At 44.6% G+C, this 18,517-nt stretch overlaps 1 protein-coding gene across 3 annotated transcripts in view; it reads left to right on the top strand.

The window, feature by feature from the left end:
- The window catches only part of MKNK1 (MAPK interacting serine/threonine kinase 1), a 193,556-nt gene that overhangs the window by 30,347 nt on the left and 144,692 nt on the right, over positions 1-18,517 (top strand). For all 3 annotated transcript variants that reach the window (XM_030207029.1, XM_030207027.1, XM_030207028.1), the window contains exons 4-5: positions 1,429-1,526; positions 9,843-9,922. In XM_030207029.1, the coding sequence (XP_030062889.1) occupies positions 1,429-1,526; positions 9,843-9,922 (178 nt within the window). The remainder of the gene's footprint in view (positions 1-1,428; positions 1,527-9,842; positions 9,923-18,517) is intronic.

Raw genomic sequence — 18,517 nt, 5'->3', positions numbered from 1 at the left:
TTGCTGCTGTTTTGGCTGTGCCAGCACCGTACTTCCCCTCACAAAGGCACATTTTTATTTTCCTTTGTGCTTCTATGGTGATATTTGCAGGTGGTAGGAGGAGATGCTGGACACCTGGATGGGGGGGGGGGGGGGAAGAGGAGGGAAACGGAGAGAAATGCTGGATGCTTTGAGTGGGAGGGGAGAAGTCTCAGATTTGTTGATATACTTCTCTTCATGATAACCACAAAGATAAGAGAATGCCGTAAATTAGGAGGGCTAACTTAATTCCCTTTAACACAAGGCTTGACAAATCCCAGGCTGGCACCTGAGATTTTTTTTAACTCCCCCCCCCCCCCCCCCCCCCCCCCCCCTTCCCAACTTTTATTTTTTGGTGCTGCCACAGAAAATGTTTCCTACTTGCCCGTAGCAATTCAGCTCACTGCGTGGCATGGTGCAGGAAGTTCAGGTACCATGTGGCTCAAACTTAGTGAGCCAAATTGCTGTGTGCAAGTAAAGTGGTGGTTCCTTTGCAGCTAGAAAGGTGAAGGAAAATGGTGGCAGGATCTGAGTGGATGAGGGCTTGGGGGAGTGTGAGAGAGATGGACTAGTGAGTAGCTGCTTTAGCTTATTGTACTTTAAATGTACCAGGAGCCCTACTTCCAGGAACAGCTTCTGAAAGGATTCTTAGGTGACTAGTGAGCAGCTGGATAAGCAGATCACTTTAAGCTGTAGCAGAAATACCTTCATGGTATCCTTTCAGAAGAACCGAAAACTTTTCCTTCTAACCAATATCTAAGTTAGGATGTCTCTTCAGCCTGGTCTTGGACCTTTTGCTGTAGGTGAAACATCAATAAACTGAGCTATTGCAGGGCAGAACTGAAGTAACTTATCAAAAAGGATACTTTGATAACAGATTGTAGTGGTCATGAGCAATAATCGTTTGGTAAAGAACTTGAAATCACGCTTATTTTCACCCAGATTTATTAATGCTTAAATATGGAACTTCAATGTTCAGGTACAGATCGACACCACTTACTACTACTACTACTATTTAGCATTTCTATAGCGCTACAAGGCGTACGCAGCGCTGCAGAAACATAGAAGAAAGACAGTCCCTGCTCAAAGAGCTTACAATCTAATAGACAAAAAAATAAATAAAGTAAGCAAATCAAATCAATTAATGTGTACAGGAAGGAGGAGAGGAGGGTAGGTGGAGGCGAGTGGTTACGAGTCAAAAGCAATGTTAAAGAGGTGGGCTTTCAGTCTAGATTTAAAGGTGGCCAAGGATGGGGCAAGATGAGTGGAGGTTTTATTTCCAAACCTGGGGAGAGGCCTTAACTAAATATGTAACTTTTGATAAGCCATTGGCTTATGGAGGGTCATAGAACAAGCCACTTCCAATTTTTTGCTTGCATTTGTTTGTTTACTTCTGGGATTATTTGGCAGATCTGTACAAGCTGACCGAAGAGCTGCTTGGAGAGGGGGCATATGCAAAGGTTCAAGGCTGTGTCAGTCTGCAGAGTGGGAAGGAGTACGCAGTGAAGGTAAGCAGTCTTTGTCAGGTGCCATCCTGTGTATCTTTAATATTTTGCCATCTTTGTTTTTCCCTGTTAAAGAAGTCAGGCCAGTTGAGAGAATCTAAACTGCTCTTGTATAATTACAAAACCATTTCATCTTTTCCAATGTTTAGTCATGACTCTCGAGGCAGTTTGAGGAGGAAGGTAAGTGACATAAAACAGGAATTTGTCAAGTGGGGCAGTCTTGGAGCAATATCAGAATAAAAGGAGGTCGGCATGAATTTTTGAAATTTTGAATTTGGAGGTGTAGCCTAATGGCAAATCACTTTAACCCATCAATCACAGACATCTTTTGCTATAAAACATCGTTTAGTGGACTGTGTGCAATAAATGTAATATATTAAAAAACGGAACCTCAAAGGTCCCTGGGCAGGGCAAACACCCTAATGAGGAAAACTCACCTGCAGTGTTAACATTAGAGATTACATTAAAGAAACTGCAATATTATTGGGACCCTGCACATTGGGATTACAAAAACCTGCAATATTTGTTGGAATTCATTTGGTTTAAAGGAGAGAGTAAATTTCTAGCAAAACCTGGACTTTTTCACATTATCTCATTGCTTGCCCCTCCCAGAGAACATATTAATTGTGCTACTTGGCTGAATCAGTGTAGGACTTGTAGTCCCATGCACCCACCCCTGGGTTTTCTAGTCATATATTTCAACATTTTTATTGATGATTCCACAACATGACAACAGCACACAGTCGTTTTACAGTGCATTGTAAACATAACATAAACATCTAATTAAACACTGTGATTCTTGTCCTCATCAAACAGTTTTTAAACCTTTTCTCCCCCCTTCCCCTGTACCCTCGCCCCCCCCCCCCCCCAAGCTTAACATTCATCTGCCCCATGATTCCTGCTCCAAAGATCCTGTTGACCATGCACCTCCTCTGGCATCAGCAGTACACCATTGCACTGGTTGGTTTCTCCTATTTTGCCCAGCCTTGGTTTTCTAGTCATATATAGACAACTAGTCATTATCAATAGCCCTCAGCTACATCATAGTATACCCGTACATACCATTCTCAGAGTAAAACCAGTGGCCTCCTCATGTTAGCTTTCCTATGTAATTAGAAACACACAGGGCCCCGTAATCAGGTGGAAGGTTTCAGATGATGGTATCCTTGCTTCATGGCATAAGGAGGATAAGCCCTCTATGAGCAGTGCCTGCTCTGGACCTGCCCCACCCTGACTTTTGTCAGCAGTTAACTTACCAGGACAAAAATAGTTTGGGAGCCAATGAGTTGGCACATCTGGGAAGGCCCCTCCTAAACACTTGGGCACATACCTAGGGTCCCCTTAATCCTTTCCTCCTGAGGTGAGGAATTTTGTGGGCTGATGATCAGAAGCAAATGCAGGTGCTAGAGGCTGTTAGCGCCATACGAGCACCTGCGTCTGCTGCCGCCCCATGATCAGAGCCCCCGAGCGTGTGAAACAACGCACTTGCGGGCTCTGAACGCAGTTAGTATGCAAAACAGGGCTCTTAGCGCAAGTAGCATGCAAATGCATGCTAAATCTATTCATCCCCAAAGATTGGCTCGCTGGTTGTGGCAAACTGTACGCCAGCTTGGAGCTGGTGTTAGGGTTTGCAGACCATTGGGAGAGGAATGGTGAAGCAACCCCCTGCAGGAACTGACGACCCCCCGCCCCCCCAGGTTCGGGGGGGGGGGCTGTTGATCCGGTGGGTCTCCAGCCCCCCCCCCCTTAACCTCCCCCCCTGCCCCCCACCCAAAGCATTGGCAAGAAGTCCCTTATATGGTGTGAAGGCCCACCCAGTGCATCCCAGGATACACAGAGAATTTCTTGCTTAAATTTGCGTGCAATTATCTCTGATCATAGGTGCTTTTAAAGCTTTTGACCATCTGGATCTTGGCTGCTCTAGTCCACCTTTACCATACACGCTCAAGGCAGGTTACAAGAGTAAACATAAATATCCAATTATAAAAATTATACAACTAGCAGCATCAGCCATCTTTCCCCATAGTTACCAGTTCCCATGCCAGCAGAATAACTTAATTACTGGCTCCCATAATTACAACGGTCTTACTACTACTACTATTTAGCATTTCTATAGCGCTACAAGGCATACGCAGCGCTGCACAAACATAGAAGAAAGACAGTCCCTGCTCAAAGAGCTTACAATCTAATAGACAAAAAATAAATAAAGTAATCAAATCAATTAATCTGAACGGTACAATCAGTAGATGGGTACAGTGGACTTACTGCAAAGAGTGAGGTTATAGAGGCCTAGCATCAGGAAATGTAACACAAGTGGTACCGTCAGCAGAACCCAAACTCAGGTGGGGCTGTGATTCTAGAGTCCATTGAGACAACTTGTACTATCAGTAACAGAAGATTGTATATTGGGGATTAATTGCCTGCCCTAAACCTTATGCACAGTTTTAACTTCAGTTTAGAGTGGTTTTTGAAAGCTACAAATGGCATGCAGAGATAAAGGACATAATTTGCATCTGAAGCCTGGGGTAACGATACATGGATGCTCGGGCTCCTAAGTGAAGTTGGCATATTCTGTTGGTTTTGTGCAAGTAATACATTTTAATATTTTGGTAAGCACCTGCAATCCAGTTTTACTGGGGGGGGGGGGGGGGGGGGGAGAAACCATGTTGCACAGTCAAAAATGGAAGCTATTTTACTGTAATAGCAGTAATCTTCAAGACCAGCAAGGGTGCTTGCCAGCAATAAAACCACAGTATAACTGAGGGATCATTTTATGACAAGTACCAATTTGACCCTGTAATTGTGTTGCATAATGCCCAGGAGTATGTTGGATTTATTGTGCATTTTTAAGAGCAACTGTTCAGAGGCTTAAAGCTCTTTAGAGCCTTATGGGTGTCGGCAGCACCTGCAGCTAATACAACTTAAGTATTGCCCATTGGCTTTGTATTCCTGGCAGTGCCAGGGATTCATCACTGAGGGGATGGGGAGGCCAAGATGCAATTCTGTAATGGCAGAACACATGGTACCTGTTCCTTTCCTGACCCTCCCCCCTAGGAAAATAAAAACATAGCAAGGGCTAAGATGTACAGAACCAAGAAAAGCAAATTGATGTTAATCAAGTATAGGTGTCTTATTTATGTGGGGAAAAAAGTGAACTGGGGTCACTGTAATTGGGGAGGGATTTATGAACTTGTGTGCCTTGTGCTGTGAGAGGGCAAGAGAATAAAGATGGTCCTGAAATTCTTTACTTCCTCTTGCCTCTGTGGCGACACCTAGACCAATTCTGCTTCCACTCATGCTTTGCTGTGTTGTGGCCTTTGTGGGATCCATTCAGTCTATGCTTAATCTGTTGGATTTAGGGGGCAAGAATTGACACAACTGCTTCAGTGCAGACCAGTGGCATAGCCAGCCCTATAATTTGGGGAGTGGACTTGGAGGGCAACACATCCCCCCCCCCCCCCCATGCACGAACATACCTTTGCTGGCAGGGATGTAGAGTCCCCGCTAGCCAAATACAGTGCCTCTGCTTCCTTCCTGCAGACAAGCATGCACGAGAAGTCCTGTCGGTGGCTAATGACATGCTGTCTACCTTTGCAGGAAGGAGAGGAGCAGGGGCACTGTATTTGGCTGGCAGGGCTTAGGTATCCCTGCCAGCAAAGGTAAAGGGGTGCTGCAGTTCTGTAGGGGGCTTGAGACCAAACTGGTGGTGGGGGGGCAGGCCCCCTTCCATGGCTGTGCCACTGGTGCAGACCTGCTTGGACATCCCCACCATTCTGCCATCAATTAAGGTGTTGGTGTGTATATTCCATTTTCCAAGGACAAGCAGGCCATATTCTCACACTTATCCACGTCACCTTCAGTGCTCCCCACCACGCATGCTTGAGTGCCCTCCAACCCAGCGCAAGTGCGCGGGACCAGCAGTCTCCTCTTCAGTGAGAAAAGAACATGATTGTCCTGCCCTCCTTTCAGCATCTGGTATATGAGCATTATTTATGGGGGGGGGGTGGGGGTTAGTGCCCTCCATTTTGGGTTTTTCTTTTCTCCTTAGGAAAAGTTCTTTCCTCCTTCCTATACAGTCCCCCCCCCCCCCCCCCCCACTTTTTTCCTTTATTTTTTGGGCTGCTCTATAGGTCCTCTTAGCTCTGGTCAGGTATTTCCCTCCCCCCCCCCCCCCCCCCCCCCCACGATGCTTGCCCTTTTTTTTTAGCTACCATTGAGCCATTTGATTTGGCTACAGCTGTTTTCCCTTCCATGTTATTGAAAGTTCCCAGGGGCTTTAAGCACTGTAGCAAGTGCAATAGGACCATTGCTGGCAAAGACGCTCATTCTTGGTGTCTGTGTTGAAACAGGGGACATGTCTGATTTTATCCTGTGGCTGTATGACCTATTTTTCCTCAGTGCATTTCTCTTGTTTCGTCAGCAGGTGGTGTCTGTCCTCTGCTTTAAAGCTGTTGTAGAGGTGACTTGTTTTCAGCTTGAGCCTTGAGGGAAAGTAATCTGCAATTATTGGCCAAATATCCCCTCAGTGTTAATGCTCTGGGCTCTGATTGGCCCTGAAGTTCAAAATCCAGCCAGAATATGCTGGATTTCCCCAGCCTCAGAAAGGGAGTGTGGAGAGTAAGGATCTCTGCACTGAGACCCTGTTCAAAAATCTGTGAGCAGTTATTGTCCTGAACTCCCCAGGTACTACTCGGGTAGTAAGAAAATGTTTCATTTTACTGTTGATAACCTGTTAGCCGTTTTCATCTGTTCCATTTTTCTGATAATAAACCTGTTAGTTTATTAGCTCTGTTGCCCTGGACTGACTAAGAATCCTGGTGTTTTTTGTGTTCTTGGTTTGTCGGTGTTTTTTCTAGGAGCTGTGGGACCCCTGAGGTTGTGGCCCTAGTGTCCATAGAAACCAGTGGGGAATTAACTTGTGGGTGGGAGACTTGGCTGGAGGCAAGAAAAAACGTGCGGTGAAGGGTATGCTGAGCCAGACCTTTTAGGTGGCCACAGGGTTAGCCCCAGGTGGGTGTTAGGCATTTGGTGACATACCCCTTCCAGCTGTGTTCTTTGCCTTCGTATGAAGAAAAGAACCCAACTGACTAGAGGGGCTCAGTTTTTGGAGCCAAGTCCAAAACATCTGCATCTGTATTACTGTCGGGTGCATCAGTCTGTATGGCTGAGAGGCCAGTCTGACACTGGGAGTGGATGTGCATCAAGTGGGTCTCCATCTGCCTAGACACCGACAGCTGTGCAGGGCCCCTGGAACCAGTTGGCATTGGACCTGACACCAAGGGGATTTGGTCCCCATTTGTGCCGGGAGGACACTTCCCCTTCATGCAGGAGGTGCGTGTCTCTATGCAGCCAGGACAAGGCCCCCATTTCAACCCCTCCAGTTCAACAGTCTCTCTGAACAACCCCAGCCTTCCCCAGTTGCATCTCTGAGTGCAGGGTCGTGCTATCTGAGCTCTTGACGGGGTTTCTACAGTAAGTGTTCATTGGCATCTAGGATGCTTTCACCAGCCATGTCGCTGCTGCTCTGCAAGGCCCTCTGCCAACGCCAGTGTTGACAGCCACCTGTGTTGGCACTCCCTCAACCTCAGTGGAGGAAGCTTTGCTGGAGTAAGGATAGACGCCTTGACTCCCTTCTCAAGGACAGCTTATCTGTTTCAAGGCATGCTCGGTCTCTGCCCTCCATGTTTTGCCGACACAGATGAGTGCTCATGGGAGTCTGAGGAATCTGTGGTACTTCTTGGAGGAGGAGTCCTATGATATCCTAGCTGACCCCTCCCCTCCAAAGGAAAGTAAGAAGTCTCCATCTGAGTGCCTTTCCTTCCCAGGTTTTGTTAGGGGAATGGAAGCTGCTATTCCCATCCATTTGGAGACAGAGGACGAGCCCAGGGATGAGATGTTTGAGGTCCTGGACTACGAATCTCCTCCTAGAGAGGCTGTGATGGTCCCTTTTCATCATATCCTGAAAGGTTCTCTTTTGGTCCCTGTCTTGCCTAAGAAGGTATACCATGTTTTGGATCCAGACTTCTCCAGGGTTTGACAAGCTTCAGTTGCCTCATTCCTTGGCGGTGAAATCCACGCTGAAGAGAGCCAGGAGTTCTATGGACTATACTTTGGCACCCCCTGGTAGAGAAGCTAAGACCCTGGATTCTTTTGGGTGGAAGAAATATCAAGCCTCTATGCTCATCTCTTGTATTCAATCTTACCAGCTCTACGTGAGCCTATGCTAGAGGAACTTGTGACTCCCATAGGAGCAGACCAAATCTGCCAGTTGGTCAAGCAGCAGAAGGTGTGTAGAAAGTTCTTGGCCAGGAATGCCTATGACACCTTTGGTGTGGTATCCAGGATCTCTGCCCAGAGTATTGTGATGTGCAGACTCTCATGGCTGTGTTTGTTTCTGACTTGGACCTAGCAGTCCAGCAGAGGTTGGTGGATGCCACGTGCTGGGGAAAGCTGGGGATGAGCTTTTGATTGGTTCCAGTAGAGCATAGCCACAGTAAAGGTAACAGTCCTGGATGACCTTCTGGTCGGGAGAGGTTGAAAAAAATTTTTTTCAAGAAAGATGGCCCCTTGTAACTTCTGACCAGTGGGTTCTTCAAATTGTTTTATGCCCTGCATTGGCACCCATCACCAAATTGCTCACCAAGAGCATCTTCAGTTCTCGGCACAAGCAGGTACTTGTAGAGGAACTCTTGCCCTTCTAGAGGCCCATGCAGTTGAGCTGTTCCACCAGGGGAAGAAGGACTGGGATTCTATTCCAGGTACTTCCTTGTGCCCAAGAAAACAGCGGGCATGTGTCCCATCCTTGACCTAAAGGCCCTGAACGAATTCCTGGTCAAAGAAAAGTTCAGGATGGCGTTCCTGGACACACCCATCTCCCCATGATTCAGGAAAACGATTGGCTATGCTCTCTGAACTTAAAAGATGTGTGGTGGTAAGCAAACAGTATACTAGGAATTATTATATTTGGCATGCTATACTATTGTACTGATGGTCCTGTGCTCTCACGGTGGGCAGGAGGGGACGCTGTACATGTTCTTAAGCTCCACATTGGGCGATGTGGATGACAGTTGGCCAGATGTGACAGTAAATGGCTGTCCTCGTAGAACACCAGCTACAGGTAAGTATCTTTTTGAGACCCACAAGTTTCTCTTCAGTCGTCTAGTCAGATGTAGCTAAATATTGATTTAATAATAAAAAATAATTTACCCGCTTGTACCTATTCAGTTCCAAGCAGGTTACAATGAAAGATAACCAGAACAAGTTTGGGAATTACATAATCTGATAAACATACCTAAAATAGAGCTTGGTGAAGAAAATCATTTTCATAATTAAAGCATCCCAACTGGCGTATCCCTGAACTGGATGAGTCACACTTGTAGAATAAGAGTTTTAATCCTTCTCCTAAAAGCCGTGTAATTGACTGCAGTCTGTAAAACTTTGACACATGTCTAATTCTCCGCAGTAAGACTAGTAAACCAGTATTTTTGTTGGATTTTGCTCACACCTTTTTCAGCTGTAGCTCAAGGTGAGTTACATTCAGGTACACTGGCTATTTCTCTGTCCCAGGAGGGCTCACAATCTAAGTTTGTACCTGAGGCAATGGAGGGTTAAGTGACTTGCCCAAGATCACAAGGAGCAACAGTGGGATTTGAACCGGCCACCTCTGGATTGCAAGACCGGCGCTCTAACCACTAGGCCACTCCTCCACTCATAACCTGTCCTTTCATATAGTCTGGGGCCAATCCAAATAAAGGATACATTAAAGCTTGTTTTGTGTCCTAGCTTCAACTGGCAACCACTGCAATGATTTGTAGTAACAGATGCTATCGTATTTTCAGTAAGAAGATCAAAGTGCAGTGTTCTGCACTGATTGTAATTTCTTCACCAACTGCTTAGAACAGCCCCTGCAAACAATGCGACAACACAAGTGCCTGAACCAATAGTCTAAATTTTTGGTTAAAAAAAAAAAAAGTGTATAGGTCTGGTTTCTCAAACAAATTTCCCGACCAAACTATTAATCTGGGAATCAAATGTTAGATTGATAAGTATACCCAGAATTCTAATTTCAGATAACTTATACATATGGTGGCCGATTGTAAAGTGTCAAGATTATCTAACAGAAGCAATTTTGTTGTATCAATATATTTTAAGTTAAAATTAAACATCCATTTTCTATATAACTTCTCATGGCTTGGCACTCCAGTATTGCTTCTGTGATTTGACATAAGTTTTTTTTTGTTTTTTTTTAAATGAAAATACTTCTCTACTCAATACAGGTTTCACTTATTTTTTTTTTCCTTTTCTTACTTTATTGAATAGATAATTGAGAAGAAAACCAGCTATAGCCGATTTCGAGTGTTTAGAGAAGTAGAAACTTTGTACCAGTGCCAAGGCAACAAGTAAGTTGATGCTGTAATTTATTCTATTTATTATTACATTTGTACCCCGCACTTTCCCACTCAAAGCAGGTTCAATGCGGCTTACAGAATATTGAAAGAGAAAATATAGGTTAATCGTATTAGAAAAATAGAAGAGATAGGTAGAGATGGGAAGAGTGAGGGGAATAGGAGAGGTATGAGCAAGGGGTAGATGAACATTGGAGGAAGGGGAACGGGACACGGGAAAAGCATAGGGAAAATGTCGTATGTGCTTTCCTGTGCCTGCTGAATTTATCTTGCTTTTTGTGCTTCTGTAAGGAAAGGACAGAGACGTACAAGAGTTAAAGAATTCAGAACTGAGTAATGACAACTTGGGTAGAACGAGATAGTTTGTACTGAACTGGAAATGAATAAGCTTTCAAGTAGAGTTGCACAGGGACTAATCTAACTCGTCCCCACCCATCCCTGCAAGAATTTAATAGTACCTTTAAAAAAAAAAAAAAAAAAGTCTGATCGGCTCTCTGGGTTCGAGCCACAGCACTGCAGTTGAAGGGACATAAGTTGGAACAATCTGGTGTGCACATGGGAGACTCGTCTGATTTGCTGGCACTGCGTGTGCCTGTGTCAGAGCTGAGGCCTGCACATCAGCCTGGAAGGCTGATGTGCTGTTAAAGCGAGGAGGAGGAGGAGGCACTCAAAGAACTTGGTACTTGGGTAGGTGAGAGGCTGGTACAGGTGCAGCTTCCATCCCCACGGGAACCCTGCAGCACCAGAGGGATTCCTGTGGACCCCATTCCCATGCAAGTCTATATTTTCAAGTAGTCTATATGATGATAATACTCAGACTTAACAATGTACCACTAAATCTGGATTACTCCAAAATCTTTGCATAACAAACATTTTGGGACACTTATGTAGATCTGATTTTGAATCAACTGACAATTACTCTTCTTGAAGTGGGGAACACTTAATTGTATACATTGGAAGATGAGGTATTTACAGTTTGGGAGGAATGTAGTATATCGCAGGTCCCGCTTCTATCTCCATTCCTCCCTAAATCCCAGTTTCAGCATGTCTCTATTCCACTCCCCATCGTATAGGTCCATTATATCTCCAGCTTCCTTCCCCCTCCCTCCTAGGCAGGTCCAGCTTTTCCTCCACACTCCCTACCTGGGTCCTCCAAATTGTGTGCATCAGCTGCTGAGAGGAATTGATTAAAGCACTCTGCCTCTGGCCAGGCTCAAGCCCCTTCCTCTTCCTCTCCTCCCATTCCAGTGTCCTACCTCCCTTAGATGCAATTTCCTGTTTCCATGAGGGCGGGACATTAGAGAGGAAGAGGAACGAGCTTGAGCCTGGCTGGAGGAAGAGTGCTTTAATCACTGTATTGGTAGCCTGTTCAAGTTTGTGTGACCCTTTTTTTGAAGGCACAAGTCCAGCATTTTTAGTTGATTTTGTTCTCATTTCCCATATTCGGTCTTGAGGAACTATTTTATTTATTTTTGTTACATTTGTACCCCGCGCTTTCCCACTCATGGCAGGCTCAATGCGGTGGGCAATGGAGGGTTAAGTGACTTGCCCAGAGTCACAAGGAGCTGCCTGTGCCGGGAATCTACTACTACTACTACTATTTAGCATTTCTATAGCGCTACAAGGCGTACGCAGCGCTGCGTACGCCTTGTAGCGCTCAGTTCCTCAGTTCCCCAGGACCAAAGTCCACCACCCTAACCACTAGGCCACTCCTCCACTTGAGAACATGTTTAATTTACTTTTTCTTTATAGGGAGTTCACTACAAAAGAAAAATTTGAACAGTTCAGTTTATCAGGCTGTGAATGCCTGGTGGTCTTTACCAAAGGGGTAACTATACTACCCTTTGGGGCTCATTTTCAAAGCACTTAGTCTTAAAGTTCCATAGGTTACTATGGGGCTTGTTTTTGAAAGAAAAAGTCTAAAAGTGGCATAAAGCAGCATTTGGGTGTTTTTCTCACAAAAACAGCCAAATGGGTATTTTCGAAACCCATTTTTCTGTGCTGTTCATTTGCAGTGTGTCCATATCTCAAGGAGGCATGTCGGGGGTGTGCGTTAAGGGCGGGATTTTGGCTTTTCTAACACTTGCATGTTTTTCAGCCATAATGGAACAAAACAGTTCACTACTAAAGCTTGGACTTTTTGAGCTAGACATGTTTTTAGAACAAGGCACAAAAAATGCCCTAAATGACCAGACAACCAGTTGAGGTAATCGAGGATAACCCCCTCCCACCCCCCCAAAAAAAATTTTTGATAAACATTACTTAGCAGCCTCTGTCAGTCTCAGATGTTTATACTCTGGTCTTTCAGAGCAGCATCAGGTCCCTAGAGTAATCTAGTGGTGGGTGCAGTGCATTGTAGTCAGGTGGACCCAGGCTCATACCTCCCCCTACCTGTTAACACTTGTGGAAAGTGTGAGCCCTCCCAAACTCACACAAACCCTACTTTACCCACATATAGGTTCTCATTTCACCCATAAGGGCTATTGTAATGGTTTTTTTTTTTTTTTTTTTGGGGGGGGGGGGGGCTCAGCAGATGAGATAAGGGAGCAACAGTGAGATGTGTACATGGGGGCATTTATTTGAAGAGTATTGCATTGCCCCCTAGGGCGCCCCATTGTTTGCCTAGGATTTCTGGGGGACCAGTCTGCTGGCCCCTCCTACATGACTTGATTTTTCTACGTTTTTCACTTGTTTTTTTTTTTTTTTTTTTAAATAGTAAAAACACAACCCCCCCCCCCCCCCCCCCCCCCTAAAAGGAAAAAGCACAAAACCTAGTTGGAAACAGTATTTAAAAAAAAATGTTTTCCTTTTTACAGAAATGACCACCTTTGCTAGTCTGATTTTGGATGTCCAGAGTTGGACTCAGACCAGTGGCGTAGCCACAGGTGGGCCTGGGTGGGCTGGGGCCCACCCATTTTGGACTGAGGCCCACCAAAAATTGTGACACTTGCTGGTGGGGATCCCCAAACCTTGCCAGCTGAAGATTTTCTGTCCTTGGGTTGTCCCCACTCTTCCAAATGTCAGCCAGCAGCACTTGCCTTGAACTGAGGCTGAGACTGGCCCTTCTGCACATGCTCAGTTTTCGCACATGCAAAAGCACTGAGCATGCACGGCCTGCGGGCAGCAGCATCAATTTGAAGCAAGTGCTGCTGGCTGCCATTTGGAAGAGTGCTGGCTGCATGAGGAGGAGGAGGAAATCTTCAGCTGGCAGGGTTTGGAGATCCCTGCCAGCTTAAGTATTTAATATTTGGGGTTTGTGGGCAGGGGAGGGGTGGAGAGAGGAGCAAACGTGTGGGGGGGGGGGGGGGGTGAATTCCATGCCCACCCACAACTGGCCATCTGGTCGTACTCCCACTCTTTATACATTTTTGTTTTTACCGTGGGGTGCTTGAGTTTTCCACTTGCCGGTGGATCTTTTCTCACATTTACGCCCCAGACTTAGACATCATAGAGAAAATACCCCTCCAAGTAACTTTGTAAGTAAGTGCTTTGAAAAAAAATTAACCTCTACCGCTCCAAGATTTACCTTTTTCCATTTTTATTGTAGCTTATTTTCTTGAAATTGTAAACTGCTTTGACAGATTCTCCTCCAAGTGGTATTTTGAATCCGCTTGGAAACTTAGTAGTTCTTACTCCTTTTTCAAAAGGAGTTGAAGACTTTTAAAGTGTTTTGCAATTTATTTGCTGTTTCTTTCTCTGAGTGAACTCCGCTTTCTTCCCTGTTGGGAGTTGGTGGACTGTAAATCCATTTCATTTACATTCCATGTTCTGAACCCTCAAGTTCTGGGAATCTTCAACCGTATCTTGCAGCATGACGATATGCCTTCCTTTGGGCACCTACTGTATGCATTTGAGCTGATTAGTGTAGTCTAGTGGATGTATATAGAGATTGAATTGCTTCATTTCTAGATAGCATTAAATAGGACCACTTTCCTGCTGACTTGGTTGGCAAAATTTAAACATATTTCTATCAATAGAAATCAAACAAAATAAAACATGGAAAAGAAAATAAGATGATACCTTTTTTTATTGGACATAACTTAATACATTTCTTGATTAGCTTTCGAAGGTTGCCCTTCTTCCTCAGATCGGAAATAAGCAAATGTGTTAGCTGACAGTGTATATAAAGGTAACTTTAAAACCATACAAGAACGTAAGACCTTTGAAGTCAGAATGATTGAATATTTTAACACCCAACAGAAAGGACTTAACAAGGATCTGGGGTTCCTAGCCCATTATAAACCATAAAGCTGTATTTCTTTGTTGATCACCCCACCCCTCACCTATCCACACCCATCCTGTTAGAATATCAATGATATGCTTTGATGTTCCCATGCATACCTCCTACCCACCCCCATCCTCCCACCCTGTCAGACTGTCATAGTAATGCTTGAATGTTTTCACTTATATACACTGTCAGCTAGCACATTTGCTTATTTCCGAAAGCTAATCAAGAAATGTATTAAGTTATGTCCAATAAAAAAGGTATCATCTTATTTTCTTTTCCATGTTTTATTTTGTTTGATTTCTATTGATAACCTTAAGAGAGGACTAACACGGCTACCACACTCCTCTACTTAAACATATTTCTAGAAATTTAGAGCGAAAATCAAATCTCTTCCCTCTGCTTTAAATAACTTTCTTCCTTTCTTGATGTGGAGACCGTTTACAACCAGCAGCTATTAGAGCTGCACTAGTGTTGCTCAAGGCTGGTACTAGGATAACATTCACAACCTGATTATTAAACACAGGGTCATGCCAACACCATAGCCCCAGAACGATTCTGTAAAATTGCATAAATGGCATGTCAGATGAACGATAGTGTGCTTCTTGTTTAAAGAGAAGTATCCCCTGAAGAAGCCTGTGCGGATGAAACGGGTCCTTGTTGAGATCGTGTAGAACGGAAGCTTAAGTGCTTCTTTAAAATATTCTGTCTGATTTAACAATTGATTGGCAGTAAAGATTTTGAACAGTGACTGAATTCACTTTTGGAAATAACATTTATATTGATCAGGATTAAAGTTTCAAATTAAAATAATTTTGGAGATTTTTTTTAGCCGATGTTTGGTTTTAGTCATAAGGAGCCTGGCTTGTGAAATTGAAGTGGGTCGTATTAATTATGCCCAGCCTATGGCATTACCTTTGACGGCTGAGGCTTTTTCTTCCTTGTAATAAACAATTGAAAATCCAGAAAATTAAAAAAAAAATTTTTGAAACACAACATTGAGTCACTTGATTTATCTATATATTGGGAGTATGTACAGTTTCTATAACTTTTTTTTATTTTAGTTTTAGCTAATTTGTGGAATAGTTCAATTTTGATAAATGGCATCATACCATTCAGTATTCAAAACTTTTTTTTCCTCATAGTTTCCAAAAGCTGTTTGCCTACCCCATTTGAAAATAGACTATTTACCTGGGTAAAGTTAAATGCTGGCTGATTCTTTGTGTGTGGCTGTCGGAGCCCAGTTTCCTTTGACTACAGTGGCTCTTTGGTAAGCCCAGAAGCCGCTCCTGTAGGCATAGTAACATAGTAGATGATGGCAGAAAAAGACCTGCACAGTCCATCTAGTCTGCCCAAGATAAACTCATATGTGCTGCTACTTGTGTATACCTTACCTTGATTTGTATCTGCCATTTTCAGGACACAGACCGTAGAAGTCTTGCCCAGAACTAGCCCCACCACCCAAACACCTGCCCCGCCTCCCAATCTCGGCTAAGCTTCTGAGGATCCATTCCTTCTGCACAGGATTCCTTTATGTTTATCCCACACATGCTTGAATTCCGTTACTGTTTTCATCTCCACCACCTCCCGCGGGAGGGCATTCCAAGTATCGACCACTCTCTCCGTGAAAAAATACTTCCTGACATTTTTCTTGAGTCTGCCCCCCTTCACTCTCATATCATGTCCTCTAGTTCTACCGCCTTCCCATCTACAGAAAAGGTTAGTTTGCGGATTAATACCTTTCAAATATTTGAACGTCGGTATCATATCACCCCTGTTTCTCCTTTCCTCCAGAGTATACATGTTTAGTTCAGCAAGTCTTTCCTCATACGTCTTGTAACGCAAATCCCATACCATTCTCGTAGCTTTTCTTTGCACCGCTTCAATTCTTTTTACATCCTTAGCAAGGTACGGCCTCCAGAACTGAACACAATACTCCAGGTGGGGCCTCACCAACGACTTATACAGGGGCATCAACACCCCCTTTCTTCTGCTGGTCACACCTCTCTTTATACAGCCTAACAACCTTCTGGCTACGGCCACCACCTTGTCACACTGTTTCGTCACCTTCAGATCCTCAGATACTATCACCCCAAGATCCCTCTCCCCGTCCGTAACTATCAGACTCTCCCCACCTAGCACATACTTCTCCCGTGGATTTCTGCTCCCTAAGTACATCACTTTGCATTTCTTCACATTGAATTTTAATTGCCAAACCTTAGACCATTCTTCTAGTTTCCGCAGATCCTTTTTCATGTTTTCCACTCCCTTCCCGGTGTCCACTCTGTTACAAATCTTAATATTGTCCGCAAAAAGGCAAACTTTACCATCTAACTCTTAGAAAATGTCACTCACAAATATATTGAACAGAATTGGTCTCAACACTGATCCCTGAGGCACTCCACTACTCACCTTCCCCTCCGAGCGAATTCCATTCACCACCACCCTCTGGTTTCTGTCCGTCAACCAGTTCCTAATCCAGTTCACCACTTCAGGTCCTATCTTCAGCCTGTCCAGTTTATTCAAGAGCCTCCTGTGGGGAACCGTGTCTAAAGCTTTGCTGAAATCTAAGTAGATTACGTCCATAGCACGTCCTTGATTCAATTCTCCAGTCATCCAGTCAAAGAATTCAATGAGATTCGTTTGACACGATTTCCTAACCATTCAGTTCAGTAGTAGAGCCAAAAATGCATTACAAAAAAAGCATATCGCTCAGTTCATTAAGTTGCATTGTTCCCAAAAGTTATCCAGATGTTTATTACAAATTACAGCCCGATTGCTTGCCCAGTATCTCGATTAGGGATGGATTTAATTTGTAATTTGCAGAAGGCCCTGGCAGCTCCCTCTTGGGTGCCATCAGCTCCTCAGCCACCTCTTTTCCAGACATTTTCTGTCTCTTCCCTGCTACTTACTGGCTGCCCTGAGGTTTTGGGGCTCGGCTTTGTTGCCTGCTTCTGCTTTCCAGGCTGCCCTTGATAGAAAACTGTTAGCAGCTCTCACGCACAGTCAGGGCTAGTTCCACATTCCTGTCAATATCTTCCTCCTCTAGAGAGACATATTGGGTACCCAGCAGCAGCTTAGTAACAGTGGACATGGGGAAGAGGGGGGGGGCATACATGTCCTCCTGCCAACTGCATTTTGTACCTTGGTAACTGGGCACGCCGCAGAATAGCATTAGAGGATGGTCAGCTTGCTCACTTGTGGTGCTAGGGTGTGCCCTAGGCGACTGCCTATTCACCTAGTGCTTTGGCCAGCCCTTGAGTTTTGTCACGATATGCTAAAGATGAATAGCTTAATGTGTAAGGGGAGGAGTTGCTTTATGATCAGCTGCTTATGCAGGGAATATTGTAAAACTCCTCAGTCCTAGCAGTTTTATTTTATTTTTTTTGTTACATTTGTACCCTGTGCTTTCCCACTCATGGCAGGCTCAATGCGGCTTACATGGGGCAATGGAGGGTTAAGTGACTTGCCCAGAGTCACAAGGAGCTGCCTGTGCCTGAAGTGGGAATCCAACTCAGTTCCCCAGGACCAAAGTCCACCACCCTAACCACTAGGCCACTCCTCCACTGTTGCTACTATTTGAGATTCTACATGGAATGTTGCTATTCCACTAGCAACATTCCATGTAGAAGTCGGCCCTTGCAGATCACCAATGTGGCCGCGCAAGCTTCTGCTTCTGTGAGTCTGACACGTCAGACTCACAGAAACAGAAGCCTACGCAGCCTTCTACATGGAATGTTGCTAGTGGAATAGCAACATTCCATGTAGAATCTCCAATAGTAGCAACATTCCATGTAGAATGTCCAATAGTATCTATTTTATTTTTGTTACATTTGTACCCTGCGCTTTCCCACTCATGGCAGGCTCAATGCGGCTTACATGGGGCAATGGAGGGTTAAGTGACTTGCCCAGAGTCACAAGGAGCTGCCTGTGCCTGAAGTGGGAATCCAACTCAGTTCCCCAGGACCAAAGTCCACCACCCTAACCACTAGGCCACTCCTCCACTGTTGCTACTATTTGAGATTCTACATGGAATGTTGCTATTCCACTAGCAACATTCCATGTAGAAGTCGGCCCTTGCAGATCACCAATGTGGCCGCGCAAGCTTCTGCTTCTGTGAGTCTGACACGTCAGACTCACAGAAACAGAAGCCTACGCAGCCTTCTACATGGAATGTTGCTAGTGGAATAGCAACATTCCATGTAGAATCTCCAATAGTAGCAACATTCCATGTAGAATGTCCAATAGTATCTATTTTATTTTTGTTACATTTGTACCCTGCGCTTTCCCACTCATGGCAGGCTCAATGCGGCTTACATGGGGCAATGGAGGGTTAAGTGACTTGCCCAGAGTCACAAGGAGCT

This window comes from Microcaecilia unicolor, chromosome 6 (assembly GCF_901765095.1).
Source record: "Microcaecilia unicolor chromosome 6, aMicUni1.1, whole genome shotgun sequence".
Taxonomy (NCBI): Eukaryota; Metazoa; Chordata; class Amphibia; order Gymnophiona; family Siphonopidae; genus Microcaecilia; species Microcaecilia unicolor.
This window is presented reverse-complemented; position numbering and strand designations above follow the sequence as displayed.